Source organism: Aythya fuligula, chromosome 13, assembly GCF_009819795.1.
Source record: "Aythya fuligula isolate bAytFul2 chromosome 13, bAytFul2.pri, whole genome shotgun sequence".
NCBI lineage: Eukaryota > Metazoa > Chordata > Aves > Anseriformes > Anatidae > Aythya > Aythya fuligula.
The window spans coordinates 14672445-14696577 of NC_045571.1; the positions used below are offsets into that span (position 1 = coordinate 14672445).

General features: G+C 46.7%; 1 protein-coding gene across 1 annotated transcript; it reads left to right on the forward strand.

Annotated features, from left to right (window-relative positions):
- The first annotated feature begins 9650 nt into the window (after positions 1-9650).
- F9 (coagulation factor IX) lies at positions 9651-23727 on the forward strand. Its single transcript, XM_032196524.1, has 8 exons — positions 9651-9717; positions 12672-12835; positions 13166-13190; positions 15194-15307; positions 17097-17225; positions 18832-19070; positions 20413-20530; positions 23180-23727. The coding sequence occupies exons 1-8, from the start codon at positions 9651-9653 to the stop codon at positions 23725-23727; spliced, it is 1404 nt and encodes a 467-aa protein (XP_032052415.1).
- The last annotated feature ends 406 nt before the right edge of the window (positions 23728-24133 follow it).

Consider the following 24133-nt stretch of genomic DNA (forward strand, 5'->3'; position numbering starts at 1 on the left):
CCTTCATTCTGCCATCCACAGTTTTGATGACACCTTATCTTTGCAACAAAGCTTAACTGCAGCAAACCTTTCAGTCTGGGACTCAGTTACCAAGAATCTATTGTCTTCTGGCAGCAGGGAGAGAGCAGCCAGGCCATTTAGAGGATACTTCTTATTACTTGAGATAAGACAGAGGGAATAACTTCACAGGCTGAACTAGCAGACTCAAGAGAGAGTGTTGAACATGCACTGCACAAACCAAGTTAAGTGGCTCAGCTGAAGACAAGGTGTATTCTGTAGCCTTATATTTGCTTATCTACGAAATTACACACTTGTGGGGTCATTCTACCTCATTTAGCAGATAATATCTCCTTTTATCAAGCTTTCTTATTGCTCCATCTCCTAGATAATTTCACTGAGAATTCAGTTAAATAGGGTAGCTTTAATGCATGACAGGAAACCATCGCCCCCTGTTTGATTGTACAGCCCCTCCAAGAATACTGCTGGTCTTATCATTATGGAATCAGCTCCAAAGAACTGTCAGGGGGCTGGGTTAGCTCTCCAGAAAACCAGAGCTGTCTGTCCCGGCTCTAGCACTGTCTTCACTGCACTGTCATAGGCAGATTATCACATCGTCTCCATCACTCCTTCCTCCCTCCCATGGGTTCCTCTGCATGGATGGGTGGAAAGTTTTCCCCTCCCTGCACACTGGTACACCTGGCCCCTGTGGAGCTCTTAACTCCATTGAAACCTGTGTGCATTAGTGGAGTACAAAAATAATAATAATCACTATTTTCCCATAAGAATCACTTCTTAAACATTCACTACTCAGTGATTAAAACAACCTAGCATGGTCCTTCTAGCTATGATTAACCTCACAACCTTTACAGAAGATAACCTTGTAGAGATTTATAAATTAGACCACTTTCTATCATAAGCTAATTTTCATTGGGAACTTGCATTTTAAATGAGTGTTTCTCACCACTCCCCTCTTCCCAGCAGATCACTGCACCTCCTCAGGCAAAGCAGTGCCAGCTCCGCATGCACCCACCATCCAAGTGGTCCTTTTCCAGCTGGAAACTTCATGCAGATTAAATGTGAAGTCCTATTCACTAACCACTTACATCTTTCTTCACCACTGTTTACTACTGTGTAGAGACTTTTTATTATTATTTTATTCTTTTAAGGTTTTAAGTTTTGTGTTTTTTTTTTTTGTTTGTTTGTTTGTTTGTTTGTTTCAAAAAGAAGTAGTTTTACAGGTAGTTCAATCACTGCATGGTGAGATAATGTTTCCTCAGAAATTCCAAACCTCGAGGTAGCACCCTGTGAGATTACAGCAGGGTGTTTCCTACATAGCTAAAGCACAGAAAAAAAAGAAAAAAAAAAATGAAGTTAAAATAGACCTGTAAGCACCCAAGGACCCCACATTCACAAAGGTATGTGAAAAACTCAATTTGGGCAGCAACTGGGTGGACCTGCCCAGAGATGTACCACCATTGCTCCTATAGGATGCAGCCATCTCAGAAAACCACTAAATTTGTAGGGCAAAGGAGGCTTAAGGAAGAAACAAAAACCAAGAGTTTTTCTAGCTGTGCTACATGGAAGACATAACTGCTGATCATTCTTCCAAACACTGTAATCTGGCTTGAAGGCCTTCTTTAGAAGCTGCATTCACTCTTCATTTTTAAATCAAATGGATTGTTTTCCTCCTTACAATGGGGCTGAGCCTTTTAACATTGCTGCAGAGTAGAGATGCTGCTAATAAATATTTAAAGACTCAAAGCTTTAAGTGAAAGGAAGGATTTGTTGGATAATATTGCACTTTCCTTAAACTGTTTGTTCACCATTAGAATTGAAAATTATAATTTTATGCTGATTGCTCACAGAACTGATGTTTAGACACTTCCCCAAGAAACCCAAGAGCCAGGAAGGCAGTCTATAAATAACTGCCTTGGAAATAAACTTCTGTGCATTGGACATAACCCAGATCAGATTTTCAAGCAAGTTGTAAATTACCCACAGCCAGAGCATAGGTCAAAAATAGTTACTAGCACTGAGCTTCATTCCTCATATTCACCTCCTGGGAGTATTTTAAACCCAGAACAGACAATACGGAGGCCTGAGGTACAGTTCTGCTTGCCCTCAACCCTGGGCAGTTACTGTCTTTGGTGCTGATCCAGCAGTATTGTCTCCTGGCCTTGCACCAGTGGAAACGTCTCTAACAACCAGAAGCATCATCTGAGTTTTCCACTATATTAATACTGAAAGGATTGCTTGTGATTAAGGATCACTTATGATTAAAGCTGACTTGAGTAGCACTACAATAGCCTTAGAGAAATGCAGGAGAGAAGACTTACAAGGGAGGAGAGAAGGGAGGAAGGGAAGTGGAGGGAGGGGTTGCCCTGCATTTTCCCAAAGATGAGAGAGTGGGAGCTGACAGATCTCCTTAAAGGGAGCAGAGCAGCAGCTGTGTGGGATAACACAGGTACGTGCTGGTTTAGGTGCCATTTTGGTAACTTAGCCCCAACACAGGCTGTCCCTATTGGTGCGACTCTGAGCACTGCCAGGGTCTCCTGGAGAAGCATGGCACAAATAGACTCATTGGCTTTTAGCACTTCAACCTCCCCCCCCCCCCCATGAAGTCTTTGCTCTATGAGTACATCTCTCCATTGATTTTTATCAGGCTGCTAGTAATTAAGGTTGTTGATGTATATAGTCCCGCTTCCCCAATCCCTGTTTGCTGTGCCCATTGTGGAGCTCCCCCTGAGCATGCACACTCCCTTCTCTATGCCTGGGAAGTTCTCAGCACGCTTCAGACACTGCAGTGAACAAAGCAGCTAATTTCAGCTAATCAGGCTGTGCTGCCATGAAGGGTAGGCAGAAACCGGCCCTTGGTCTGCAAGAAGCTCAAGACTTAGTTGGTACTTGGGCAGGTTGAGCAAGGTGAACCGTGTTCCTACCCTGCATTGCTTGCACTGTGCAACCTGAGCTGGAAAGCTCAAAGCCTTAAAGAGAAACACCTGTGCCCATATTTATTTGCAGAAGAGTGTATGGGGCACTTACCTGTCAAAGCAGGATTCATAGCTGGGAGCTGTGCTGCTTTTCAGGAGGCTACACATCATGAGCTCTTCATGTTTCCATGACTTTGACACAGCTTTCAAGATAAAAAGCTGATGTGAAGAAGCACCCATCAAAAACCCCTGGGAGATGTTTTTTGTGATTTCTAAAATAATCCTCTGCAGTTTCAAATTATGATCTAAGCCTGAGCTGTGGAACTCATGCATTTTTTCAAAGAGATAAGCCTAATTTAGAAAGAGTGTGTCACATATTAGACATAGCATCTTTTAACTGGTTGTGTTTCCATGCCCGTAAGACATTTCACTTGCTTTAAGAAGTTTACAATACGCTTCAACTCAAACAATATATTCATAATTAGTCATACAGCTTTAATTGCAAAGAGGACTAACCACACCAAGACATAGAATTTTTCTAAGGTAGGACAGTGATGCTCCTTTTTAAAATTACTTGGCATTATTTTAAAAGCTAAACTCTCAGGATATCTACAGTAAAGTTTCATTTATCAAATTCCACTAAAAGTTCAACCAGTGCAATTCTGATGAAGACCACTGCATTCGGTAAAATCACCTTGGGTTCCAGCCCTCATCTACCCTTTTGCATCCTGCTGTCCATCCATCCATCCTCTTGCTATCAAGGCTCCCAGCAGCTTCTGAACAAAGCACAGGCCGGACACATTAGCTGTACATGCACCAACCACATATTGACACCGAGGTGGCATTTGCTAGTTGAACACACTCCCTAGGGAGGCAGGCACTCCAAAGCCTGTCCAGATCTCCAGTTTCTGATCTTTGGGTTCTCTAAGCCCCTAGAATTACCTCTCTCTTGAAACTATAGAGAGTCTGTGGTCCCAGATTTGGTTCTGCAAGTTAGGAATTTAAAATATAAGAAAGATGAGCAGAAGTTTCTGTGACTTCTTTGACCCGCAGACTGGAAAACACACCTGCAAACACTGATGGCAGACCTTTATGTCAGCAGGTTCCTTCACCTGCAAGAGTGTGACTCCACTGCACACCTGTGAAAGTCACTCCTCCAAAGCACCCACTGGGTGAACAACTACTGTCCTGGAGTTTTCAAAACAGTGCCCAAGTAGTACAGAAGAGTTTGTCTAAACCTCTCAGTGAATTTGCCTCCAAATTAACTCAGCCTTCACAACAGAAAGCTGTTGGGTTTTTTAGAGCTGGCTAGTCAGAGCTCCAAGCATGCATTAGTGAACACCGTTAGCGAGAGCTAACACCAGGGCACTAGGTCACAGGAACTGAAGAAAAAAACGAAGTAGGTCAGACTCACTGGGAAGGCCAATTCAGACTTAACTGTTCATCGCATCAAGCACCTCTGACATTCCCAGGACATTCCTGCAGCTCCTTTGAGAACCTATGGCTCACAGAGGTGGCTGGTGGTCCCAGCTAGGGATACACAAATTAGAAATATCCTTATCTCTACTCTGCATGTCATCCCCTTAGGTGTTAACACTGCAGACATTTTGGATTCTAAAAGGGAAGAAAGTAAATTATAAAGATAGTAGAAAGAAGGGGAGAGGGAGAAGGCGAATAGGGCACAAGGATGTCCTACTACAAGAAGAAGATAGAAACATTGGATGGAAAAAAGTTAAGGCAAAGAAAATGAACAAGGACATAGTCATAAGCACTGACCCAGAAAATGTATAAAGGGAGAACAATTAGAGTTATTACTTTAAGCTTAATATGGAGTTAGGTACAAGATCTTAGACTACAGTGGGCTTGGCTGCACTGGCTGAGATTCATTTCACCCCATTATTTTTTTTTTTTTTTTAACTATTCAGAAATAAAGTCTGACATAGCATAAGATGTCAATAAAGGCTCATTTTCGAGCCAACAGAAAGGGAGAACTAGAGGGAAAGGAACCTCTCCCATCCAACAAGAGGCATCAGAGCAAGATGGGATGAATCCTGTGAGTGCAGAAGGAAACAAACTCCCCCTGCTTGGCTGGATGCCATCAGCTGGAGTTAACCTCTCCCTGTTAACAGGGTCCTGGTCCAGAAACATTTCTCTAGGACACCACAATACAGATAGCATCAGCAGATGGGACTGATGGGTTTACTGGAGGAATGAGAAACACCTTGCACAGATCCGTTTGAAAGATATCTCCAGAGCTCACATTCATGTCAGCAAGCTTGTGGCAGGATGAGCCTCTGTTCTATACGTGTGCCTAGCCTATTATAAGGTTTGAATCATCTCATGCCAAGACAGTGGCAGGCCAGCTTTCAAACTTATATTTAATTTATTTCTTGGCCTGCACAACGATGTTGGAGCTTGGTGATCTAGCTGACCCATCAAAATCTGCAAGAGCTGCTTCCTCCTCAGAGCTCTTTCATTGCTTTATCCAGAGCATGAAGTGGAGATGGTGAAGTCTAAATTTAGACTAACTTGAGCAGCACGGTACATCGATCCATGCTTGCATTCCATTTTCTGAAAAGACAATGACCAAGCCAAATCCAAATTTCCTTTTAATCTTGCCTATTTTAAATCAACCTGAAAAGAAATATATTAAAGCTGTTACTGTGAAACATGCTTCTTCATGAATTAGTAATTGTGTTTACCTTCTACATTGGGATTTTTTTTTGCCTGTGTTGCTGTTTCTTACTGCCACTCAATGTGAGGAGCTTTTATTTGAATGAGACTATTTCAAAGCACTTTTACACTCACGTAGAGTCAGGGACTTATTTATTTTCTGACAGTTATTGACTTCCAGTAAATATTTCACAGCCACAGGATCTCCCAGATGAAAGCAGAGTTTGCTCTGCGCTCCTGTTCAGGAGCCTAATTAAAAACTGAATAAAATGTGAGGGACAGAGCCTAAGTGCTAACTGCAATGGATGTGTCTGGAGGGAATTCAGCAAGGAAAGTCTGTTCTCCTTGGCACAAGCATTGGAGCATCCACATAAAAGCAGAAAAATAATGTCCAGCACATGAACCAAAAACCCTAAGATAGATAAGTGGCTTTCAGAAAGGCTCCTGCTGACACAGAGCAGTCAGTGCTGGTTGCCATCACCAAATCCAACCTTTTTCTTTTGCCTGAACACCCCTCTCACAGCACATGCAAAGTCATGGGCAGCATCTCCCAGCACCTGCAATCTCTCCAGCCCAGATCCACTGCCTTGGGGACAAGGCTGTCATGCCCCACCTGCAAAAGCTGAACCTCTCCTCTGGGTTTACAGAGGTGCCATGATAAACCCTTACACTGGGGTAAGGGTCTTTCCACAGGGCAAAATCATACTTCACTGTGTTTCTCACTTTGTACAACCAAAAGTAATTACAGAGCTCTACATTGTCTCTAGCCATAAAATGACTACATTTTATTTTCAGTGGCTACAAAATGCGAGGGAATACCCTCACCTGGGGTAGATCGCTAATGCCGTTGATGTCCAAATGCACCTTAGCATCTTCAGTGGCTACAGGACATTTAACACAACTGGTACTTTCTCCAGGACATTAATCATTGCAACATAATGATAGGCACTGCAAAGGGCCTGACGGCTGTGCTGCCTCTGTATTTGGATAACTTCCCACAATCATTGCTCTAGAAAAAGCCAGGGACTTCAAACTAATCAAATAAAGGAAGAAAATAAAGATCAAGCATTACTTTCACTGTTATTTCAGAAATAGCTTGTTTGCTGTTGGTTAAGGAAAGATTACTTACCACAGCTGTCTAGAGGGCAAAAGCAAATTGTAATTTGCTTAAGGTTTTGAGGGAGCATTTTTTGCTTAAAAGAGTGCATTTGGAGACAAGTGAGATTATGAACAATCCTTTAACAAGATCCTCAAGCCATCAAGCTGTTTAACATTATTGATCAGTGCAGCCAGAGCACATTAAAAAAAAAATAAAAAATAAAAAAATCTCTCAGATCAAAATGGAAATAGCTTTCTTGTTATGACTTCTCATAAACTTAATTTCGCTTTGCAGCAGAAAGCTTCTCTGGAAGATAGGCAGTTCCTAGGCCCATGGTGGTGGCCCTGATGGGAACATGATGCCCTGCAGCCCTGCCAGCTCCTGCACCTCCCTGCACTGCTGCATCTTCCAGCCCAGCACACGTACCTCAAACCAAGCCCTACCAATTTTGGGTAGGTAGTTCTTCAGGCCAGAAAAGTTCATGCTGCCTTCCAAGAAAAGTTTTGCCTCTTCCTTTCCAACTGTGGACACCTAAAAAGAACCTGAATTCCAACAGACAAGCCTATGAGACCCAAAAACGAAGAGGGAGGCAGAAAAGTGAAGCGCTGTGCTACCTCAGCCACGCCAGCACCGTGGGCTCCCCACAGCCCAGGCACGGCAGCAGGCGTTCCAGGGAGTTCGGCAGGTGCTGAACCTAAACATCCTGGTGGGGACACGCTGGGCAAAGTGCATTTCTCATCAAAATATGCCACTCGGGAAGAGCTGAAATAGTTTAAACTCGTGTCAGCTTTACTCAGACAGAGCTGTTTCTGTGTTCCTGACTCGTGTCACTTCCAATGGATGAGAAATTCAAGCTGAAAACTTTATGTTTTTGATGCAAAAATGAACATTTTGATGCAGGTGCAACTTTGAAATAATCACATGCCCAGCAGCTACATTCACAGGAAGGTTCTGTTCTGACAAAAACCCAGGATGTTTCAACCAAAAATAGCCCAAAGCCTAACAACTCAGACTAGAAGGGACATTTCCTAACAGCTCATTGCTACAGAAAGCCTTTCAATAGGAAGGAGCATGACTTGGTTGTGCATTTTCAATAGGCTTCTTTTGAGAACATAGAACACCAAGTCAAAACAAACCCAGATAAGGTATTTAATTGATGTCATCCACCTAAACAACAAAGCTTTCATCTCCAAAGTGCTCATTGTGGCAATCACAACTCTGGGGATTTGTTTTTCAAACTAAATAAAAATGAACACTTTGCTTTCTGTTTGGTGCCCCAGAAGTCGACAGCAATAGTAGTAAACAATAGAAATTATTTGTATTAATAGCCTTATTTATTCTAATGATGTTGGCATTTTCTGTGAAGATTAATTAGCAATAATGTTGCAAATACTATTACACGTAAAATATACACCATAAAACAAAAATAATTTGACTGACCTATGTTTTAAAGTAAAATATTTACAGTAATGAGATTCTAATTATCCTTTGTTATGGCAGGCCATTCTCTACACTCTTCTATATTGATAGGAGATGTATTGTTTCAGCATTTTAGCTCAATTTATTTTCTCACATTTGCATTTTCTTATGCACAGAAAATGAGAGATGATCATTACCTTCTTCACTTTGCATTCAATTTACATCAATAGCACATTACCTCATGCAAACTCATTTATCTGCCACAGAAATTTGATAACAAAAGCTGCTGTCAGTGATGAATAAAGATCATTTCAAATGGAGCAAGAGGAAACAAGATGAATTATAGGTTTCGAGACCTTTTGTTTACTCAAGAAAAAGGAAAATAAAGGATTTTTTCCCATCCAGGCAGCACAGATCTCACAAGGTTGTAGCTCAAATTCAGCATCCCATATTTACCTACAGCTGCCCTTTCTGCATACAGAAGTAACTCCAAATACCCACACAACCATAAATATCTCTCACATTTAAGGCACGAAGGAACGTTTTTAAATTTTGGACTTAGCGCACAGGATTTATGTTTCATAAGCACAAACTCTCTAACAACTACCCAAGGGCTATTGTATCCTCTTAGCAACTAATAGCTCTCCAGCCTGCGAGACGCAAGCACATCCAACACAGAACGCCCTCTGCTTCTCACCAAGCTCAGCCAGCCTGTTTGCGAGTGCTTGCGGTGCTGGGAAAGGCACTGTGGGATTCTCTCGCGTTGACAATAGCACAATATCCATCTTGCTTTGCTGGAAACTAGTGAGACCTGCCAGCTTCTCTCCTCTGGTTCTTCTGCTTTAATAAGCCATCAGGGTGTGCTAGCGTCTCCCCGCTCTTCTTTTCAATGTGGTATTAGAGTGAATTCAACACCAAAAGGCAATAGTACTGACACCATGCCTCTGTCATGCATGGATGCAGTGATGGATTTCAGTTCTGACATCCAGAAATCTGAAATGCTCCCAGAGTGGAGCAAATGCCTTCAGCCTACTTTCCCTACAACTCCTCAAGGAAGAAGAAGAGTAAAGGGGTGCGTGTGCTTATTTTGACCTGTCCAGAAGTGAATGTTGTTTTTTTTTGTTTTTTGTTTTTTGTTTTTTGTTTTTTTTTACAATGTTCAGTATTTTCCCAAGAGAAATTCTTCAGTAATGTCACCTAGATAGGAGTGGGAAATGCAGTGCTCTGAAGAGGGTCACAGAGGCTGGGTTAACGTATTCTTGTGTCTTGCTCAGCCTCCAAACAAGCAATCCTATAGGGCAGAAGATGACCCCAAGGACTGCAGTTACCTAACAGGTTTCTTATACGTGGATGTGCCTCTTCAAATCTCATCCCAGCTGCCATTTCACGTGTCAGCAACGGCACATCTGGGGACCTTAAATTAAAGGGTTACCCAGCGTAAATAAACAAGAGCTTGCACTTTGGAACTATTGACCGAGTTCCACCACCTGAACAATTTGTTAACGAGAGGTTTGGGCACTGGGAGGACGATGGCAAAAATCCCCCTCCTACTCTCCATTTGTCTTCTGGGAGCTTTTCTTGGTGCCGAAAGTACAGGTGGGTTCTTTTAAAAACCTAGGGAGTCTTTCACTTTTAGCTGGGGGGACTGGGAGGAGTTACAGGTTCGGGGACAGTTTGTCACTTGACGCAGCAGCAACTTGTGCTGTCTCGTGAGAGACAAGGGGTCGGAGGGACGGCAGCATTTGATATCTTCTCTATTTAAAGCTCTGACTCTTTTATCAGGAATAAAATAACAGCTTTTATGCTGACTTTACACAAAGTGTCACAGGGATTAATTTTAAGAATGAGATTTTTCTGAAATTCATACAGCATTTAAGCTTTCAGAGCTCAATTCAGCCATTCTGGAACACACACGCAAAAGGAAAAATGGGAAGCACGTCACTGGTGGAGTAACATCCACAGCCCCTGTGCGCCATTGCTTTGTCCCGGAATACAAACAAGTACTTGCATCTATAAAACAGTCATTGGGCTTGCCAATGTGAGAAACGTTTAAAGCCAAACCCAGCATGAATTTAACAAAGGCTGTAAGGTGCAGTCAACACTGTAGACAAGACAGAGGAGTTGATGGATGTGGGCAATCGCACATCGTAATGCAGGCAGTCGCGTGATTTATCTGTAGCAGCAACACTTCCAGCAGAGGCTGGTTTGCATCCAGTGCAAGTACTTGTCTGGTGCAAGGTCTTTCTTCTTTCATTAAAGCATTGCAAGTAACAGCTTTAAAAAAAAAAAAAAAAAAAAAAAAAAAAAAAAAAAAAAAGTGAGCAGACTTTCAAGTATATCAGCACCGTCATCCACCCAGGGGTATTTCCTAGAAAACACTACATTCACGTGGCAGAGCAGGTCTCTTCCCCAGCCCCTTGGCCCAGAAACCCATCTCACTCTCTCCAGCACTGGCTTAGAAGTTGCTAAGTCACACATGAGTGTGTGCTTGGTGTGAGGATCGCTTCCAGCCAGGGTGAGTGCAATGCCCATGACCCCATGGGACCTGCCACCTTCAGTTCAAAGCAAGTTTGGCTTGTAAAGTAGCATGTGGGATCAGTAAGATACCAAGAAAGCCTAGGGGGATCTGATGGAGGTAAAGCTGCATTCATTAAAGTAAGTTCTCAACATTAACTGGGTTAATTAGGGCAGATGCCTGGCACAGCCCACTGGGCAGAGCTGAAGGAGCAGGCCTAACACAGCAGTATCACACCGTGCTGGGCCGCGTGCAGCTGTGCCCATGCCTGGCTCCCCCAGTGCTAACCACACAGAGAGCCCAGCAGAGCCACAGAACCAGGGCTGCTCTGTCCCTCTCACTCCAGACTTTTCTGCCCAGCTCAGGCTGATGCTCACGTTGTAGGGAAAAGGGTTTCCTCCAGTGAAACTTCCTCCTTCCTTCATGTCCCACACATGAAACCCAAGACTTGTGGCTCTGGTTGGGTTTCAGCAGACTACTCCATGGGGGCTGCAGTGTTTAAACCAAGCCTGGCTTCTTCAGAGGCCAGTGTTTTACCCATCAATATCTACTGCCAAACAATTAGATTAAGGTCAAGAGTTTAATGCATTCCCCTTCTTTTTTTTTAAAAAAAAAAAAAAAAAAAAAAAAAAAAAAACTGAAAGCGTGAGGAATGCAGAGGTGCAAGCCTGCTTTATAATGATTAAAATCATTGCAAAAACAATTAGTAGAGTCTCTGGCAAAGAAAGTGCTAGGAGAAAGGCAGGATTATACTGCTGGTGGCATGGTATAAATAAAGCAACCCCTCCTGGGCTCATGAGAATCCAATTAACCTCTGTGGCTTTGGAGAGGCTGGGATCTGGTCTCAACTGAGAGCAGAAGTTATGCCTGAGCAGCAATGACCTATACATGCCCAAAGCCCTTCCAGCACATGGCTCACAGACAAAGACCTATGTCCCAGGAGGCCACCACCAACTCCAAGAAGAGCTGCTCTGCCATGCCATCTGGTGACAAAAAGGGACACAGCTGTGAGTGCTAAGGGAGGCTGGAGAGACAAAGCAGTAAGCCATTCTGGGCAATTCATGTCTTTTCTGGAGCGGTGGTAGGGGGAAACAGTGCTCAGCAGAGGCTGGTGTCTCTGGGAGGTGGGGCAGAAGTTTACAGAGGTTCATAACCTGACAGGTAAATCCTCCAGTGGTTACAGACACAGAAACACCTCCTCCAGCTTGGGGAGCAAGGCCAGTGCCAGCTGGGAGAACGTGTGGTGGCACCACGATGGGACTGCATGTCCTTGTAGCCTTCACCAGGTGGCAACCACAGGGAGGCTGGTGGCCACCACAGGGAGGCTGGTGGCCACCTGGACATCCCCTCTGACCCAGGGACAGCAGGTTGGAGTCAGCAGGGCACACACTCCTCACCTGCATGACCCAGCTGCCTTCCCCTGAAGTGCTGAGGAGGGCTTGTGTCACCCTCTGGCCAGCACAGCCACAGGGACAGTGGTGCCAGGGCACTTGGGCAAGAGTGAGAAGCAGAGTGAGAAGCACATGGCCCCAGGCTTTCAAGAGCCACAGCTGCTTGCAGAGGTAAACGGCCTATTACAGCCAACACGGGCACAGAGTTTAAGTAGGATAATTTCTGTGTTCAAACAAGACCTCACTAAGCAGCAGCATGAAAAAGCCTATTATTCTCCCCTCTTGAATAGCTTATTCCAGTCTGTGCATCTATGATAGGAAGTATTCACACCATCTGCTTCAGGGTATTTTAAGCATCAAACTTCAGTGCTCCTAATCACCCTCTCGCCATCAGCCATTTCTGTCTATTGACTGCTTTGACTCCAGGTTCCCCAGATCTGATCCCCTGGATTGCAGTTACGTTTGACACCAAAGAAATCTCAAGTAGATGATAACACTCCTGAAATGTCCCTGGCCATGGGGCAGTGGGGGATGAACGTATGAAAAGGGCTTGCTTTCTGGGAGAGCAGAGCCCTGACAGACCATCCCAGCTGCATCGCATGGTGCGTGCTCCTCTGTAGCCTAAATTTCTTTTCAAATTGCAGTCTTTATCGAGAACAAAGAGGCAAGTGCAGTTCTGCACAGGCAAAGGCGAGCCAATTCAAACAGACTGGAAGAGGTTATTTCTGGGAACCTGGAGCGAGAATGCATAGAAGAAAAATGCAGCTTTGAAGAAGCCCGAGAAGTATTTGAAAACACAGAGAAAACTGTGAGTATCTCTGCTGCAAAATGGCAACACCTTTTTCACCCCAGTCCTCACTCGCATGAACAGTTCAGGCGAGGCACAGAGGGAGAAGGAGGAGCAAAGAGCAAGGGGGAAAGGGGCAGGAGCCAGGTGTAGCATCCATCACCCCTTGATTCTCAGTCATGATCCATCTGTTGGACTGGGGAAAAGCTTTAGAAGCTTGGTCACTACCAAGGCTACTGAAACAGTTGTTTTCCTTCAAGGTTTTTGCTTTAGCTTTGGAGTCGTCCCTTTACTACTCTAGCCCAGGAATTAGAAATTGAGTGAAATTTTATTTTTTCTTCTTCTTTGCAGATGGAGTTTTGGAAGACTTACATTGGTAAGAGCTGCTTTCTTCATGTTCACTTGCATAATATTCATCTCTCAGTGCATAAGTAGCAGGTGCTTATTGAAATGTGTTTCAGAATTCCAAAATTGTTTTATCACAGAATTGGTCAGAGTCATAAGCCCTAAATGCTGTAGCCACCCAGCCTGTGCTTGTCTCATTTGCACACAAATTGCAAGGAAAAAAAAATACTTAGCTTTTTCTATGTCAAGCAGGGGTGGTTTTTTTTTGTTGTTTGTTTGTTTTTTTTTTGTTTGTTTGTTTTGTTTTTTTGAACAAACTGCCCAAACCTCACAGAACAAAACCAGTTTGCACGAAGTGCTGGATCCAACGAGCCCAGCTCACATTCTGGGCTTCTAGTGTCAGCCAGAGCACAGCGTAGAACAAGACATTAGTAATTAACCCACCCCTGCCCCTCCAAGTAGTAAATGCTCTGCTCTCAAGCACAGGTCTCCAGATATGGCACAGCTTCATGCAAGCACAGTGTGAATCCCTGGAAATGCCAGATTAAAGCAGAGCCTCAACATGATCACAAACAGCATTGCAAACAGTTGTTTGCAATTCACATCATTGGTCCCAAACCTTTACTTCTCCACCATTTTCTTTCTGGTATCTATTTTCTTCCCTTTCAACCTCAGTCCCCCACGACTCCTTGGTCCCTTACAAGAAAGATTTCAATGACTACTAACACCTCTGAAACAAATTTTAAGGACATTTTGGTAAATGAACTGCTTTGTACACTGGCAAAGCGCCCAGAACATCTCACTATAAAGCCTTAAATAATTCAGATTAGTCTGTCCAGACTATAAAACAAATAAATTAATTGAATTTGCGTTTTAGGACTGTCCTCTGAAAAACTACCTGATGAAACTCAACGCTGCTTTTGTTTCCCTGTCACTGTAACCAATTAGCCCACCAAAAATAACGAATGCCATCTATTCCCCAGTCATTCAGAGCACCTGTTCAGCTTACAAGCTGTTGCTCCCAGCACGTGCAGCCCACAGGAGCTCACCCACTTCCACCTTGGGGTACCAAAGCCCGATCGTCCTCACCTGGCAGCAACAGCAGCCACCACCCAAACCTTATACGCAAACTCCGACATGCCTTAAGCAAGACAAAACCATTCTGTCCTAGTTTGCAAACTGCCTTCTACATTCCAGCCTGTACCTCAAGGCATCAGCAACAGCCACACTTACTGGTGGGACACAAACACATCAGGATGTTCCACTTCCTCGTTGCTTTTGCATCACCATTTCAGAGCACCTTTCCCTGTGTTTTAACATTACTGATTTACTCTTTGAAAGTGTTGGAGCGCCAACTTTGCAATACTGGGCATTTTTACTCTAGCCTCAGTTACCCAACTGTAGGCAGCTGTGAAAATAAAAACCTTGACATGTAAGGAAAAATCTAGACCAGTTAATAGTAGTAAAATATTTAGAAAGAAAGAGCAATGACCTAGACTCACAGATCTAATAAACCGAGAAGTCTCCAGACCCAACCTGCAGGGAAAGTGGAGGTTTAGTGGAGGACTTGTTAGTGTTAGGTCAGAGGTTGGACTCGATGATCCTGAGGTCTCTTCCAACCTAGAAATTCTGTGATTCTGTGAAAGACTGGAGTGTCAAAACAATTCAGATTAGGAAATCCTAATCACTCTTGAGGAAGTAAGTCTTCCAACTTCAGCTGTCCAACCTAGCTAAGACATGAAATCCTGCTAAGATGTCTTTAGGGAGATGAAACAAGCAGAATTAACCCATAGGAGACAGTGTATGTAATTGGGCCTGCTGTAAAGCACTGCTGCTGCTGTTACCCTAGCGCTGATGCTGGCTATTATGTTTTTGTGTGCCAGAATGTGATTTATTTTCCATTATGAAGATGGAAGGCACACAGCCTTCTGCTCATCTTTAGCAGGAGGCTTGCACACAGAAGGCTCCAGTGCTTGGCTGGCACTGGCTGTGGTGGACACTCACGTTTGTTAATTCTCCTGTCTTCTCACCAAGATGGAGATCAATGTGACCCCAATCCATGCAAAAATGGAGCTGTTTGCGAGGATGCCGTAAGTTCCTACACATGCTGGTGCCCAGCTGGGTATGAAGGCAAGAATTGTGAGATAGGTACGTATGGGGGGCTTATCCTGTGATTATTTTGCTCTTTTTGAAATCGCACCTCATCAAAGCGGGCATAAAGACTTTCATCCTACTCGAGGGCTGGTTTGGACACACATTGCCTTGCTGTGAGACACGGTGTGAATGTGCAGATGTAGCCCATTGGCAGTGGGATAGCAGGGGGACACACCTTGGGATACAGGAACAGATATGTCCCTCCTCTCCCATCCCCAGCAGAGCCCCAGCTCCACCTCCACCAAGCCCCGCGATGCCTGCTCATACGCAGGGCTCAGCAGAGACTCAGGCTCAAGGTCTGTTCGGTGTGCTACAGCTGCCAGAGCACATGTTGACACAGACCTTCCTTTATCTCCCCAGCACAAGCCTTTCCAGGGCTGTTCATCAGCCAGGGACGACACACGCCCACTGAAAGCAAGAGTTTTACACCAGCCCCAGTGCAGCCCCCACGATTTCACTCCTCCTTCCCGTTCTCACACCAGGTGCTGAGGGGGTAGGACTAGCACAACTTCCTCACAACGGCACTCTGCTAAATTCATAATTATGATTATCACCAGCAACCTTGAGTCTACGGGCAAACAAAAGGCAAATATTTTCCTGATGGGTTGAGGAGTTTATGAAAACCAAACAGATGATAATTTAAACAAGAGGGATATTCAGCTCTTATATTTATAATATAATCAGGGGCTGTGCAACTCACATTTTGTGCTAGACTCACTGCACTAATAAAAGATTCCCTTTCTAGTTGTGCTTCTGCTCTGGCAAGAGAGGAGTGTACGTTAAAAAGAGCATTTCAAAGCTGCATCAAATTTAAATAGTCTCATTGCAGATTTCTCATGGAAGTGAGACAGGAGCAAAAATAGCACTAGAAGTGAGGCGTGAAAAGGATCTCAGTAAAAATAGTAAATGATGGCATTAAAATGGCTACAGGAAGGGAGGTGTCCTTGAGGAGGTAGGAGTGGAGTTAATCTGCTGTGAAGCTATTTGAAAACTCCCTGAGAATTAATAGGGTACCTGCAGATTAGTGGATTTCCACTTCCAAGGGGTGGTGTTCCCATAGCAGAGCGAGAGGTGGGATGGGAGAAGGCACACCCAACGTGCTGGGACTCTCACTGAGCCTCAGGTTGCCCTACAAACACTGGGAATCATTGCATCAAAAGTCCTGCTGAAATGGGTCCTCCACGTCAGGCTGCAATGATTTGTAGGTATGTCAGGACGAGCATGTGGTTTTGCTTGAGGTTTCAAATTCAGAGACCAGCAAGAATCCCGAGACAAAGCTTTCCTGGGGCTCAGGCTTCGCTCCCACTGGATATGCAGTGCTCTCCACTGGCACCTGTGCCGCGGTTGGATTTCCGTAAGCAGAGGGGAGGAGGGGAACATGATGGTGGGGAAATCACATGGCTCGTAACCAAATATTTGCAGCAGGCCTTGGGGGTCAGGCTGCCAAATTTCAGGCAGCTCTGCAGGGCTGAGCAGCGCCAATCACATCGGTCTGTCACGCAGGGATTGCTGGAGGTCAGAGGCTGTGCCGGAGCTGAGAAACACCTCACGTAGGACCGTGGCCATTTCCTCATCCTGCCTTCTCAAAGAGGTGCCTGGCCCTGTGTCAATATGAACAGGGATGGCATTTGCAAAGAAGAGGATTCTCTTTGCAAACAAGCATCCATTTTGCATAGTCTAGAACAACTGGAGTGAGCTATAGGCTGAGCCCAAAAGCCCAGGTACAACGACCCTGATCTGTCATATGTCACAGGTTTCACATTTTCTTTTTAATTTCTTTCAGACTTCACTTGTGCAATTAAAAATGGAGGCTGCAAGCACTTTTGCAGGCATGATCCACCGCAGAAAGTCGTATGCTCCTGCGCTGCTGGCTATAAACTTCAGGAAGATGGAAAGTCCTGTGAACCTGCAGGTTAAACTTTAAAGCATTTTTAAGAGATTTGGGTTAAAGTTTCTAAGGTCTTCTCCTGGATTTAGACACATGAATCTCACAGAAATGCTATATACAGTTGGAAGCCAACCTTGTTCTCTGGCTTAGCAAACGTAAAGAGCCTGATGCTGCACTTTCCTAATGCCAGATGTGGGGTCACACTGGAAAGATGTGATCCGAGCCTCCTTTTTTTAGCTTAGGTGTAAAAGAGGAGGTTACATGTCTGAGACTATTGCACACAAGGCAAATGCCTGTTTCAGAGGGCTGCTCACATGGGCACATCTCGCACTTGCGGTTATTCTATAGTTCCAGGTACGGATCAATAATTTTCTGCCTGAATATTGTCCTGGAGGTCTCTCTGCTGTGAGCTGTGCTGTGTCCCATAACTACTTGAGTCCAGCAGAGACAAGTGGAGCTTTTTGGTGGTGCTGCCCTCCTGTCAGCATGAAGACACACACAAAGACCCTCAACAGGAATTGCACTGTGTGGGTCACTTGTGGTGCTAAGGAGCAAAACGAAAGCAGCCAAACAGGGTGGAGAAATGCAGTACTTGAGGTTGCTAAGGAATAACTAGTTCTTGTCATATTCCCCCCTGACTTTCAGGGATCAGACTCTCAGCCCAAGACACTTGCAATGCTTTCTGCTAATGGAGATTATTGAGATCTAGGGCCTGTGTTGCCCCACTTCCGATGGGCCAGAAAGGTTTACTTTTAGCAACAAGATCACCTTCCAGGTTAGGTAATTGCCATTTCTTCAGAAGCTTAGCTTTTGTTGGCTTTGAAACTCCCATTTTGTAGCCTAGTTTCATGACAGTGTCTTCCCTCACTGAGCACTTATTTGAGCCCTACTCCTAAAGTGGACTGTTTAAGGAAATGCAAAATCTCTGTAGGCCACACTTACATCTGATTTTACACTAATGTTTGTTTGCACAGTGCTGTCAAAAGCTTTTCAGATGAAAGACAATGCCTGATGCTATTTACTATTTTGACTGCCACTATCAGCAGGGATTCGGCACACACTGCGTAGGAGAGAAATGGGAAGAGCTCGTCTAAAATGAGCTTACAGATGAGGTCTTCATTAACAGGAAAATCTACAGCCCTAGCATGAGTTTATTAATGTTTTCCTCACCTTGGTGCCAAGCAGGATTATCTGTACAATTGGCAGATATTATTTCCTGCCCTCTCCCAGCTGGACTTTTATTGTTCTGGAGTAACTTGCTGTAGAAATGTCAGCCAAACAGCCAGGCTGCCCAGCACAGAAAGCCTCCCGGGCACGCTCCTCAGCATCCCACTAAATAAAGGCACAGCTGCACCATCCCATCCAACATATCCCCTCTCTCACAAGCTTCCTTCTTTTTAAAAGCTGTTCAGAACTCACGTCTAAGGCCCGGGAAGCCTTTATGCTTTTGCTACTCTTGCATACTGATTGCACTGCTGCTCTGGGTCCTGGTCAGTTCATTTACACACCCACTCATCCCCAAACAGGGTGCTGGGAGGAGACAGCATCTGTCTCCTCCCCTGCTCCTTCAGTTGCTGTCACTGTCAGTGTGATACACAACCAAGGATAACCATGTCCATTTCTCTCCCAGTACCATATCCCTGCGGAAGGATCACAGCTCCTGATGTGAAGAGAAAGCTCACCCGAACCATAAACACCTTCGAGTACTGGAACATCACCACCAATGATGAGGATGACATTCATGATGAGGCTCTCAACATCACGGAAACCCCCACCGCTGCCACCACCAAGAAAATCATACCGATAAATAAGACGGACACCCGGGTGGTCGGGGGAACAGACAGCATGAAGGGTCAGGTGCCCTGGCAGGTACTGGCTGTTTCTGCCTCTCCCTCATAACCCCAGCAGTCGCTCTGTCTAGGCAGTTCTGAACTCAGGATCTTCTTACTTTGACATACTCGAAACCTGTCTTTGAGGATAGTTTAGCAATAGATCTCAAGTCTACTAGGAATACAGCTTCTTTTTGTACATGGTTTCATGCCACAGCAACAAAACTTGCATGGCTGGAGGCCTACCCTAGAAGTCAGAGTCAAAGCAGTTTCCTCTGGGGAGCACAGCTTTGCAAGGAAAAATGCAGCTCATTTTTCAGTGAAGCCACACTGAACGGTTGGGAAATACCATTTAAGTGCAATATTCTGATTCTGTTCCATTGCAAACCCTGGCATAGACCGACAGCGCTGATGGCAAAGGAAAGTGGCTTATGCAGGGAGGCCCATTTGTGCAGCTCAGCCAAGAGAAGAACCAGAAAGTTAAGTATAAGAAATCAGACCCTGCAACGAAAGTCAATGTGCACGCTAGCAGCCCACCAAGCCTGGCGAGCGCTGGCTGTGCTCACGGAGACCTCCACCTCTCCGGGCACCCCCCAGGACAGCTCTGCTTGCCGAGATGAAGAAGCCTGGCCTGCGGGGGATTCGGGCAGAGGGGCTGATGCCTGCTCGCTGGGGTTGGGGCTGCGAGAAGGGTCTCGGAAGCCGGGCAAGGAGCAGCCGGGCAATGCTGCCCCCCAGCCGGGTGCCCGCAGCAGGGGTGCGGTGCTGCCCTCCCGCGGCCGGCGCTGCGCTGGAGCTCGGAGCTCCACCAGCCGATGATGCCAGGGCATGGGGGGCACCGGGCAGCTTGCAGGGGACGAGCAGTGCCACGGGGAAGGGGCGAAACGTAAGGGAAATCTGTTTCCAGACAGGCCGCCGAGGTGGCTGATCGATTTAATTAGAGAAGTTTCAGCGTAAGGGATGTCCTGGCTTGTGCCCGGGGGAGCTAGGTGCTCATGTGGCATGGGTAGTCAGCACCTTGCCCCCAGCTTCACCGGTCGGTAGGTATGGAAGTGAATGGATTTGGGAAACTCCATGTTTTAAGCTGAGGTGTGTGTTTGGGCCATCTGCCCCCCCCGCAGCCTGGAGCAGGGAGAAGCAGAGCAGGACATCAGCTCGTGCGCAGGACAGCATCGGGCACTTCTGCACAGCACCGAGGTGGGAGCATAGGGGCTCCTCGAGGAGCAAAGCCTGGCACACAGTGAGGTGGCTGGGGCAGCACTGGCTCCGTACAATTTAAATGCAACCCACCCTACAGCCAGACCAACGCTGTGCATCTCCCTCTTCCCCCCCCTGCCGATTAGCATGAACCCCACAGCTGTGGTTTCCCTCTGCTCCCGCAGGTTCATCTGGTGGACAGCGAAGGCTTGGGCTTCTGTGGCGGGTCCATCGTCAACGAGAAATGGGTGGTGACAGCAGCACACTGCCTGCAGCCAGGGGACAACGTCACGGCCGTGGCAGGTGAGCACTGCAGGCGGCATTGGGACAGCATGGGCAAGAGACAGGCCTCAGCACCAGAACCACAGGCTGCTGGCCCATCTGGCAACAGCTCAGCCTCACTGCAGAGAGCCAGAGAGAAACTAAGGCTGCCTAGAAGCCCACTAGGCACCAGTGAAGATGCTGCCGATCAGCCAGGGTGGTGTATGTTGGTCTCTGCTGCCCACACGGGACCTCAGCAGGGATTTCTGCTCTTCCCGGGGTCATGCCGAATTTCCACTCGACTCTCAGAGAACAGTTTAGTGTGGATGGTGCAAGAGTGGCACTAGCAGCCTGACTAACTCCTTGCAAACTGCTTTTGCTCTTAACTCTTTTAGAAGTAAATAGAATTATGGAATAAAGTAGAGAACCCAGGCTGGCATGTGGGCAAGCGTGCTTTTCCAGCAGGCTCTCTGGGGAGTTAGGCAGGGGCAGCGTGACCAGACCGCACAGCAAGGAATGGTACAGCTTTGCAAAACAAATGTATCTTTGCTGGAAAAAATGGTATTTCCCTGTGATTCTTGTACCCAGCTGCTACAGGCTGCCTGCTGATAATTCAGTGCAGGGCCTTGGCAAAGTGGTGCAGTGCAATGTTTCACAGCTGTGCCAGAATCGTCTTCCCAAATTGTTTCTCCCCTCTATGAATACCTAGTATAGGAGGCACACTGATAGAGTTGGTAATAGCTACGGGCAACGTTTGCAGGAGGTGGGAAAGTATTTCACTTTCTGTTTAAACACTATCAAATGTATTACTGATAAGAATGAGGTTCTACCTGAGCCTTGAAACACAGAGTTCATATCTACATAAATCAATTTATCTTGGGGGCTCCATCTGCACCTTCTGCCACATTGGCACAGCTGAGCTCTTGGCTGTGCCTGGTTGGCCTGCAGAGCAGCTCGCCATAGGGCTGGGAACCCCCTGCCCTGCACTGACAGGATGAGGTACACAGCTTGTTTTTGCTACTGACTTTCAGGCAGCTCTGCTTGAGAGCCCAGCACAAACCCACAAACATGAGAAAGTACAAAATTCCCCACGCAACAAGAACCATCCCCCAGAAAAGTACGTTTCTGCTAGACAGAGGTTTTGCATCTGCAGCATCTGCATGCAAACAGCCTCCCCTTTCCAGCTTGCTCACACACAGCACACCCCTCTCTGTTCAGGATCCGCTCCCAGCCAGCCCCACTCACACTACCTGCACACTGCTCTGCAGCACAGCAGCATCTCCAGGGCAAGGTTTGGGGCAGGCAGCAAGTCAAGAAAGCAAAACACAGTTTTACAGGGCTGGTTCAATTTGTGTTCATACAATATATGGATAATATCTGAATCATTCACCTCCATTCATGCTAGGTGTTCAGCTTTGTTTGTAGCATCCTGGGAGGCCCAAAAACAATAGCAGGGGGTGGAAGAAGTATTCCAATCCCTTGTCCTTCTTTGTCTCTACACTGTCATAACTGAAGCATATTTCCAGGTCCCCAGCAATAGTAAGCAGCTGTAGCACACACACAAAAAAAAACAAACCTCTCAAACTCTCCCCCACTTCTGTCTTGCACTTACACTCTAGAAACACAGCCTGCAAGGAAGCTGACATTCACACTCTGCTGAAAAAAAAAAAAAAAAAAAAAAAAAAAAAAACACTTTCAGAGAGCACAGCAGCAGCACCAGCCGCCAAAACCGCCTTCACCAGGCGACAGCCTCCCCGTGAACACAGAAAGCTGCCTCACCTCTCTCGGCAGGGTCCTCGCTGCTCCTCACAGGCAGATGCAGCAGACACAGGACACAGCCAGGGCCAGGGGCGCTGCAGATATTGTTTAGAGGAGATCGTATATTCTGGAGATTACAGCAAAGCGTGTGGAAGTACTGCGGCGGGGGTTAAATGCACCCTGCGCCTCTTGGGCTGCAGGAGAAGCCATCCTGCTTGCAGCCCTCGGCATCACCAGGTCGTGGGCAAGGCAGGGACTCAGCTCCAGGCACAGCCCAGCCACCAGCCAGAGCCCCCAGAGCTTCCCTCTCCCTCTACCTGTTGTCACAGGGCTGGGAAGGGATGCAATCAGCTGTTGGCAACTTAATCACGGGGCTGGCGTTTGGGGCTGGCTGCTGATGCCATCCCTGAGTCCTGTGCTGCCCTGCCATGGTGTAGGGTACTCTGTGGGTTTGGAAAAGGGATGATCAGGTTCCTTTCCACAAATCAGTGATGTTTTTAAACACAGATTTTTAATTCTAGAGGCTTTCCCCTTGGATGCCAGGGTAACACGTGCCTTGCACTCCTGTGGAAGTGCTAAATCCCGAGAACAGCCACGCTGCTACAAACCTCAGCAAAGGCCCCTAGCCCGTCTGTACTGTGAGGTGCTGTGGGTCTCGCAGCCACGGTTGCTGCCACATGCAGAGGGGATTTGGTGCTTGCTCAGCCGCTGCGTGTCCAGTGCCACATCCAGCAGCTGTGGGGACTCAGTAGGTGCTGCTGCGTGAGGCCCCCCAGGGCTAGGGTGTACAGAGCTCATCCCCCCTGTGCTAGGCTGGGGTGCTATTGTATCATGACAGCACTGTCACAATGTCAGCTTGGCCAGGGCCTGCACGCATCCTGCAGCACCCTCACACTACTGGGGGGACCAGCCCAAGCCCATTTTTCTCTGCAGGTGAATACAACACGAAGGAGGACGACAGCACCGAGCAGAGGCGTAAGGTGGTGAAAATTCTCCCACACCCCACGTACAACGCCTCTGTCAACAAGCACCACAACGACATCGCCCTGCTGGAGCTGGACCAGCCCCTCACCTTCAACAGCTACGTCACCCCCATCTGCATCGGCAGCCGGGAGTTCACCAACATGCTGCTGAAGCACGGGCAGGGCACGGTGAGCGGCTGGGGCAGCACCCTCTACCGTGGCAGGCCCGCTGTCGTCCTCCAGGTCCTCACGGTGCCCTTCGTTGACCGGCTGACCTGCCTGAAGAGCACCTCCACCTCCATCCAGCAGAACATGTTCTGCGCGGGCTTCTCGGCCGGTGGCAGGGACACCTGCGGAGGGGACAGCGGGGGTCCCCACGCCACCGAGATCGAGGGCACCTGGTTTCTGACGGGGGTCACCAGCTGGGGTGAGGAGTGTGCTAAGCCGGGCAAATACGGCATCTACACCAAGGTCTCCAAGTACGTGAAGTGGATAAAGGAAAACACGAGGCTTACCTAACCCAGGCGACATTCCTGGTGGATGGACTGGTTAGGTGGAGGCCGCAGCCATCGCTGCCTGTTTTTCAGAAATCATTGCGTTTTAATAATCATTTCTAAATGAACTAATTTCTGCTCTTTGAAGGCAACAGTTGAGAAAACTCAGTGTAAATGTGGTAACAGGGAAATAAAAAGCCTTTTTAATCACCCGTGACTGCATTTCTGAACACACCGACACTGCTGAGGTCAGGTAGATCCCCAAGCCCTGCGTGCCCACAGCTGACACACAGCCTGGGGCTGCAGCACGGGCACCAAGCCCCCCTCCCTTTCCACATCCCTCACCCCTAAAGGGGCTGTCACTGCCTTCCGGTGCCCCCCACGGTCCCACTGCAGCCAGTACCCAGGATAGGACGCAGGGCAGGACAGTG

What these genes read in the sequence shown, in the direction of transcription:
- F9 (XM_032196524.1), top strand. Translation starts at nt 9,651, where the DNA reads ATGGCAAAAATCCCCCTCCTACTCTCCATTTGTCTTCTGGGAGCTTTT. An exon ending in TTGAAAACACAGAGAAAACT is followed by an intron (nt 12,836 to 13,165) that starts GTGAGTATCTCT and finishes TCTTCTTTGCAG; the next exon opens with ATGGAGTTTTGGAAGACTTA. An exon ending in AGGCAAGAATTGTGAGATAG is followed by an intron (nt 15,308 to 17,096) that starts GTACGTATGGGG and finishes AATTTCTTTCAG; the next exon opens with ACTTCACTTGTGCAATTAAA.